The sequence below is a fragment of the Phycodurus eques genome, unplaced genomic scaffold, assembly GCF_024500275.1.
Source record: "Phycodurus eques isolate BA_2022a unplaced genomic scaffold, UOR_Pequ_1.1 contig_188, whole genome shotgun sequence".
Lineage (NCBI taxonomy): Eukaryota > Metazoa > Chordata > Actinopteri > Syngnathiformes > Syngnathidae > Phycodurus > Phycodurus eques.
In genome coordinates, this window is record NW_026904185.1 from 74,961 (window position 1) to 82,929 (window position 7,969).

General features: G+C 45.1%; 2 protein-coding genes across 2 annotated transcripts; both read right to left on the bottom strand.

Moving 5' to 3' along the window:
* Window positions 1–651: 651 nt before the first annotated feature.
* Window positions 652–3,817, bottom strand: LOC133398481 (uncharacterized). The gene is made up of 2 exons (XM_061669990.1): window positions 3,656–3,817; window positions 652–2,936 (listed from the first exon to the last, which is right to left on the bottom strand). Exons 1-2 carry the CDS (start codon window positions 3,815–3,817, stop codon window positions 2,088–2,090), a joined length of 1,011 nt encoding a protein of 336 aa, XP_061525974.1. The 3' UTR covers window positions 652–2,087.
* LOC133398482 (programmed cell death 1 ligand 1-like) lies at window positions 652–7,637 on the bottom strand. Its single transcript, XM_061669991.1, has one exon. The coding sequence runs from the start codon at window positions 7,628–7,630 to the stop codon at window positions 6,728–6,730; it is 903 nt and encodes a 300-aa protein (XP_061525975.1). The 5' UTR covers window positions 7,631–7,637; the 3' UTR covers window positions 652–6,727.
* Between the last annotated feature and the right edge of the window lie 332 nt (window positions 7,638–7,969).

Sequence of the window (7,969 nt, forward strand, 5' to 3'; positions counted from 1 at the left end):
CCAGACTGATTTAGAGTCGTTAGCGCGAAACTGTTTTTCCAACTTTGCTGCATAGTTCTTCTTTGCAATGTGAATTTCTTTAGTCAGCTGGTTTCTAGCTCGATGATACAGGGCCCTGTCCCCTATCAGATTTCGCTTACCCGCAGGACTAATCGGGAGAAATGTCCTGACCGGCTCTCCGTTTAAGGGGTCGAGCTCCCCCCTTATTTCCTCCCCCGGCCGGCACCAACGCCGTGAGCGCGAGGGGACGAGGAGCTGTTAAGCCGGTGTCGAGATGAATTCGCCTAGGTGCGCTCACTGCCTTTAGTTTTACGGAGCCAATCCGGTCTGCCCTCACTAATCACCCCTTGATGAGTAACCGCACCGAGTGAAAGGATAATCAAAATGAGTACTCCGTTTTTACGGCAGCTCCATCCCTTATAAATCGTTGGCATTTGTTAAAGACCTAGTAAATTTAACAGTCCTTGTCAGGACCGTACGGTTTGGTGTTGGTATCGAGCCGAAGGCGATCTTGGATGAGTTACTCTGTTTTAGGAATGGTCATAGGACCCGGTGGTAGGGGTCTTGTCGAAGTTCAATCACTATATAAGAGGTTGAGGGTTAAGGTCGAGATTAATTCTCATTTATAAGAATGACAAGGATAGAATAGAATTAAAGCAAGGTATTTATTTCAGTGATTACACAAGGTTGGATTGATAATATGACAGTATGGGTTAGCGATATATAATGAACAATAATAAGAATAATAAAAATGGAAAGAAATAGAAGTTGTTCAAAAGTCATAAATCACAAAATAAGTATTTACCTTTTTGAGTGAGCTTTTAAGGAGTGATCAAGTCCTACGGAGCCGTAACGCCAATTAATAATAAGATAATTTGGACATCAGAACGCCTGAACAGCTGACTAGCCCTTTTTCCCTTATTCCGCGCAATGTCAATAGAGGTTCTATTAGTTACCTTATTATAGTACACTGTTTTGTCTTACCCAATTAAATGAGAAGGAGATTTAAAAGTGAAGTCCTCCTGCCAGCTTGTCCCTGAGCATTGCGAGGGGAAAAAAGAACGTGTGTCTCCCTATCTCGAGAGAGTAAGGAGCCCCGTTTGTCCGTGTGAGGGATTTTTATAACCTCTGTTCCCGCCTTCAGCGTCCTAACTTTTTTTGACTTGAGTGGAAAGTACCTATTTTTCCCTTACTCATTCAGTGTCCTGACTTGACCTAAGTGGAAAGCACCTATCTCTCCATTACTCATCCAGTGTCCTGACATGATCCTAGTGGAAAGTACCCATTTCCCCCTTTTGCTCATTCAGTGTCCTGACATGATCCTAGTGGAAAGTACCCATTTCCCCTTTTTGCTCACCCAAAATAGGTTCACAGTAAATACTATTGACTACTCACATAATACATCCATTCAATGACAAGCATATTTCATATGTCTTGAACACAATCAATACACTTCATCACTTCTCATTAATCTCTTAAGCATTCTGCAATACATGTTTATCAGTTCATATTTATACATTCATGTGAATACAATTCTCTCATGCATTTCAACAGGTCCATGCTTACTTCGTAGAGCATTCGTGTGCTCCGTTGCCTGAGAGAGACAACCTTGCACAGGTCATAATCTTTGCATAAAAGCTGTTCCAAAGCATTGTACATTAGAAATACAAAAATCAAAATATTATATAACAGCCTTATTAGGCTTGATGTACTTTTTATCACTGATTTCCAAAAGAACATCTAAATTATAACTTCACAGAGAATCATTAAAATTATCTCAAGGATATAAAATCAAGCAATTGATTATATAAGCAGTTGACCTCAGTATGTGTTTGTTTACTTATGACAAGGGGGTTTTAATAGTATTGATATAAGTAAGAAGACTTATGCTTGACCTGGCGACTCTTTCCTTACGATCTAATTTGGTTTGTCGACCTCTGGTGGTTGGACCAGGAATTGAAACTGGGGCTAAGCTCAATCACATTAACCCAGCCACATATGCCAATTACAACCTTTTTGTACCATTGCTTATGTATGTAGCCTGGCGCCCACCCGACACCCCCTCCTTGAGCTGAGACCCAGCCCCACTATGAACTGGGTCCTTGACGCATGGTAGCCCTGAACGCGTTGACAATAGCCGTCCACTCCTGAACGCCACTTGCCACCGCTGGCTCTGGGTCAAGACAGTCAGGGTTCACCACCACATCCATCAGCATCTCCAGCACATCACTAGGCGTCCCGGGAGTAGTCGGACAAGGAGATGTCGCTTCAGAAACCACCGATGTAGTGGGTGGAGGAGAGGTAGGAGTCCAGCTGTCATATACACTTTCCTCCTCCTCTTCCTCCTCCTCCTCCTCATCCACATTTATGACCTCCCCCGGAGACGGTGGACGTGCAGTTGGTGTAATGCTGCCGACCGCTGGCGCTCGTCGGGCGGCACTGGGCTCGGGGGCCTCAGGCCTAGACTCCCGGTCCGAACGATGGTCGGCGGCAGTGGTGGTGGCTAAGCCCTGGTCCGGTGGTGGTCGTGTCTCGGGGCTAACTGCTATGCAGGAGCCACCCTTCATATGATATGTGAAACGGTAGCCCCCGCTAGCTAGGCGCCAAGCCATACGAAGCAATGGATAGACTCTGCCCAAATAACGGCCGTCCTCGGTCAAAATCACAAGGGGTACCAAAGGTTCACCTAAAACAGAATGTGTCATAATACCCTTAGTCGCCAGTTCAGCAAAGGTCAGCCACAGCCAGTCATCAGTGAGGAAGCCTTGTTCTCGCGCCACCTTTTTTAGGTAGATTCCATCAGGTACAATCCAGACTTCCCTCTTTGAACTAAGCGGTGAAGGGAAGCAGCAGTGTCCCAGGAAGGAACTGCCCACGACCCACGCGGATCGAAGGGAGTCATTCCCACAAAGGACACACCGCGGGGTAATTACTTTCTGTAAACATACACATAGTCAACACAGTTCATCACATGAAGGGGATCCTAGGCATCATCCTGGTCCCTTACAAAAATCACCTGACCCGGAGGTCGTGTTATTGTGTGATCTCTACTGAGCGAGCGTATACTCAAACTGCGCCGCAGTGAGGGGGATATCACTGGCCGAGCAGCAGAGTTTCGAGGTGGGAGGGTAAAGAAGGCTGAGTATGTGAAGAACCAGGTAATCAGAACTAATTGATCAATTAACCGCATCCAAAGAAGAATGGAAATAATGCCCCAAATGGTTCCCCATATTATTAATTTAACCAATCGCCAAATCCATATCTTCTTACTTTTATTCTTCTGAAGGCTAATGACTAGGTTCATTACATATAAGGCTAGGGCTATTGCCAGCATACCCTCCAACACCACCGCTCCGTATATGATCTCAAAGGCTTTCATTGATGTTACGTCCAAGACTATCCAGCCTGTTAACAAAAATGTCTCTATTACGCCTTTGGGTGTTTTATAATCTATTATTATTCGGCCATGCATATATACAACGAACATGCCGAGTCCTAAGGTATAGGTACAATACACAAATCTTAAAACTAAAACTTTAACTATGGCTATGGCACAAATGATGATTCGAGTCACTTGGTTAAAATGCCATTGTCCAGTACAGCAATAGATCATCCATGTTACTAAAATCATCCAATATTGCAGTTCATTACTCACATTCTGCAAAGCGCCTGGTCTATCATAAGTGTCATTGCTGGATGAAGAACACGCCATGGCTCGATGCTCACTCTTCCACCACGAAGTTGGAACTGAGGAGGACGGCGCCGTGTGCCAGCTTTTATACACACACAGGCTCCACCCCCTCCTTGGTTTCTTCATCCTTGGCCGTCAGACACTTCCGCTTTGGCTCCGCCCCCTTCTTGCGCAGCTGCATGTAGACCTCTTCAACGACGTTTCTTTTTGGAAGCGTCTCCCTATTTCTGTACTGCCTAGGCATGGGTTTTGCTTGTTGTCCTCTTTTGAGGAGTGCTACAGTTATTGCAGCCACCGTAATTATTGCAAGTCCCAATAGCAGCCACCATCCTATGTCCTTGGCTAGGTCAACTAGCCAAGAACCTATATCTAAGCTTTCCCTCACAATCTCTACCGCAGTTGTGACTAGGGCTATGCCGACTTCTTTGATATTTTCCCCCAGAACCTTTCCTACTCTTTCATACCATGTACAATCATGTTGTTTATCGCCACGGCCACATGACAACCAGTGTTCATAGGGTTCGTAACACGTCCCGTTGTTATAAATTCTATTAAAGCCTACCCATTCGAAACCTGTTATTTCCTTCCCTTCACATAAGCTCTTTCGGAACGCATGCCCCTCGAGAATCTGTATTTCAGGGTCAGGTTTGTATGGAATATAGCCTTGGGCGTTGCCTTGGTTAATTGTTTTCAGTAGACCGTAATCTTCCTGCCATCGTGTACAATATTGTCTGTTTTTTGCCTCATGTCGTATCCACTGATTCTGACTACTCTTAATCCATACCGCACCCTCTATAGTGGCGTAATCTTTATCTGGATATTTATCCCTACAGTGTTCCTTAAATCTTGGTACACCGTCACACGGTCGTCTTGCTAATTGTATAGTACAATTATTTTTTAGTTTATTACAAGTCATTACCCAGGGTCTAGGGTTAGCATAAAGATCAACTCCTCCACCCATTAGTCTCGAATAATCAGGCCACAGATCTTGTTCCCTAGAGTATACTGTTGCCAAATACTGATACTTAACCCAATAATTTTGCGTCTTGTTTAAGCACGGAATCACGAACTGTTGTAACTCTTTCTGGTTAAAACCCCACCAAGTCTTAGTCTCGTCTCTCGTGTGGTATTCTTTCCATGCTTGCAAAATCCCTTTGACCGTGTCATTCTTTTTCAAGCTTGTACAATTATAAGTCCACTTGGTAGAAAGTGCTCCTATCTCTTCTTCCAAAGGACATCTAGGTGAGGTGCCCTTTGTCCATTCTTTTCCATGAAGTTGCTCAACTACCCTCAGCGCTACACACTGATCCAGTTTGTGGAAATCACCGTCGGGCACTGAGAGTAAATCCGTTGGGGTAGGGAGTCGTTGATAATACCATCGCGTCATCCGCGGTACTAACTTATATGATGATTCCTTCCTATCAGCAATCCATCTGGACGCACGCACTGGTCTTATCCATGTTAAGGAGTTATTCAGCCAGGGTTCGTAGTATACTTCAATTCCTTGGTATTGTAGATTACCCACAGACCCGATAATCAGGCTTACAAATTCCGGTGCAAAATTATCTTCCTGTAGATACATTCCCCTGTAGGTTAATACATGGAAATGGTAGGAACTGTCGGTTTTCTTACCAGTATTCCATAGACGGGGGTGTAGAGGGGGCTTTCCTTGCATCAACTTCTGCTGACATTCTTCAACTCTATCTTCCGTGGAGCGTCGCTTCCTTGGAGGCTTTTCCATTACTTTCCTTCCCAAACTATATCTACCCGGCTTCGGTGTCACCTTTTTTGGTTCAGTGGTTGAGGATACTTGACTGTCGTTTACCATCGATGGTTGGTTTGCACAGGTGAAAGTCAAACAGCTCCAGCATGGTTCCCAGCTTGGGCGCACCGTGGTGCAAGTATGATTCAGGGGTGCCGCCATGGAAACGATGTCCTTGTTGGCCGCCTTTGGTATCCAGTATCCTCCTGAGCCGTCAGGCAGACCTGCGCACTGTTCGTTGGTATACCACATTGGTTCCGCGTGACCTATTTGGAGCCAATTTTTCCTAACCTCCCTTTCCTCACTCTGTTCTAAGCACAGCACAGTTAACGTGATAATTGAGATTTCATTAGTCCATTGAGCCTGTAGAACTATATGCGTGGTACACACCTTCTTGGTCAACGCTGGGTATTCGGTGCAGTTCCTCAGCCATGCGCTTAGGTCTGTTCCTCCTCTCCGTATCTCCAAGGGTCCTGAACCATTCCTGGGAGATCTGTTACAGTTATCAATTATGTCTTGTCCCGCGCTTGAATCGGATCTATTATCCTGTTTTCTGTATTCCACTGATGATACTTGGCGAACTTTCCAACACGTTTGATTAATTATCTTTGTTGTTCCGTGTCGGATAGTAGTCAAATCCAAAAGGTTGTCTTGCTTGAGTTCATACCGAGTGTTAAGGTTCGTCATTAACATCAGTAGGACATACATGATGATACAGCCGCCTGCCAAGATCCCAATACTTTTCATCTTCCTCCTATATCTGAGCCAAAATGTTCGTGGTGTGCTATACCGAGGTAGTTCCTCTTGCCTGAATGTATCCCATTCTTCATCTCGGGCAGGTTGTTCATAGCTGGTTTCTTCCGATTCTTTTACGGTCGGTGTCTCGTATGTATTTTCTTTTTGTTCTACCTCCTGTCCCAAGTTGCGATAAGTATGAACCGGTTGTCTTACCTCTTGATGTTGTAACAAGGGGTCCTTCACAGTTCCTGGCTGGGGAGTATCATAATGCGGTTTAGGAGTATCATAATGCGGGTTAGGCGTATCATAATGCGGTTTAGGAGTATCATAATGCGGGTTAGGCGTGTCATAATGCGGGTTAGGAGTGTAAAGGTTTCCCTCTTCCATCCTTCCTGGTTCCTTGTCTCCTTGATTAGCCAGTGTGTCGCATTCAATCTTTTCCTCAGTTTTGGGTTCGGTCATGCTTGCTCTTGGGTGTGACTGTTGCTCTCTCCTATCAGTCCTTCCTTTTAAATTGGTCCAATCTCACTTCCTTTTTACACTTGCTCCGCCCTCGAGTTCGAGGTTGACTCTGGTAACTTGAATATTCGTCTTGTCCTTGAAGCTCCGTCTGGCTCAATGTTCTTTCCAAAGCCTTTTTTGTGTAGGTGAATTAGCACTATCAATAAGCCAATAAGTGCAAGTCTAATAAATGCGCCTACTGCTGCAATAATTACAGCCCCCTTGCGTTGATTCCCTTTCTGTTGTGGTGTATCTTCTGGAATGAAAAAAGACCTAGAAGAGCCGCTACTGTTAAAGGTACACGTGTAGTTATTTTTCTGCGATGATTCCACCCGTATCTGAGTGGTGACTCTGAAGAGCCCGTCTTCCGTCACCACAACGGTGGTGCTGGCGTTGAGTTCTTGCCGGTGATTGTCTTCCCAGGTGACCTTAGATTTAGGGTATCCTTCAGACTGACAGGTTAGCACAAGCTCACCCTCTTTTCCTGATTTAACAATGTTTTTGGTCACTCTTTTGAACGGTGCCGTCACTGATAACTTAATATCCTTATAGTCAGCTCCATTCGTTGTTCCTATTTTACATTGGTAGTTCCCCGTGTCATTAATACGAAGTCTGGTTACCTGCAACTTCGTCCAGCCATCTTTAATCTGTTCGATGAGCAGCCTGGTGCGACCTCGGAAGTCCGAATGCTGGGAAGCGTTCAACTCCTGTCCTTTTTCCATCTGGTACACTTCTCGAGACCGAGCCTGCGAGGTCCAGTGCCAAGACACCGTCAAGTCCTCGTAGGGATGCTGAGACAAGGGGAAGAATCTACAGCCCATTAACACACTTCCTCCCGACTCGGCCTGATAAGAGGTCTGCTCCGCAGTGGTGGTTAACATGACCTGAAGACATGGCTGGAACAGGGCTGGCAACATAAGGATATTAATCCACTTCATTTATAATTATTTGTTCCCGCAAAACATTATTTTTTACCTTTTCCGCTTCCTTGGTTGGGGTATCTGGCTCTATCTTTTATGATTTGAATGTCTGTTGGGTACGTGAAATCGGGCGAATATCTCTTTCAATGATCCAGTTGTCTTTCTACTTCGTCCATCCTGTGGGCCAGGTCAGTTGTCTCGGCTGCTAGAGTGCTCATCCTTTCAGTTGTTTTCTCTGTAAATTCTTCCAAAGTGGTGAGAAAGGGTTTCTGTTCTATAAATGCGGTTCGATGTTGTAGCACGAGAGCTGATATCTCCTCTTGTCCTTTTTGTACTATTTGTATTGCGGTTAGCGTG

Coding starts and splice junctions, on each gene's coding strand:
- LOC133398481 (XM_061669990.1), bottom strand. CDS start 3,817: ATGAAGAAACCAAGGAGGGGGTGGAGCCTGTGTGTGTATAAAAGCTGG. Junction 2,937..3,655: donor GACCAGGCGCTTTGCAGAAT/GTGAGTAATGAA, acceptor GTATGTTTACAG/AAAGTAATTACCCCGCGGTG.
- LOC133398482 (XM_061669991.1), bottom strand. CDS start 7,630: ATGAAGTGGATTAATATCCTTATGTTGCCAGCCCTGTTCCAGCCATGT.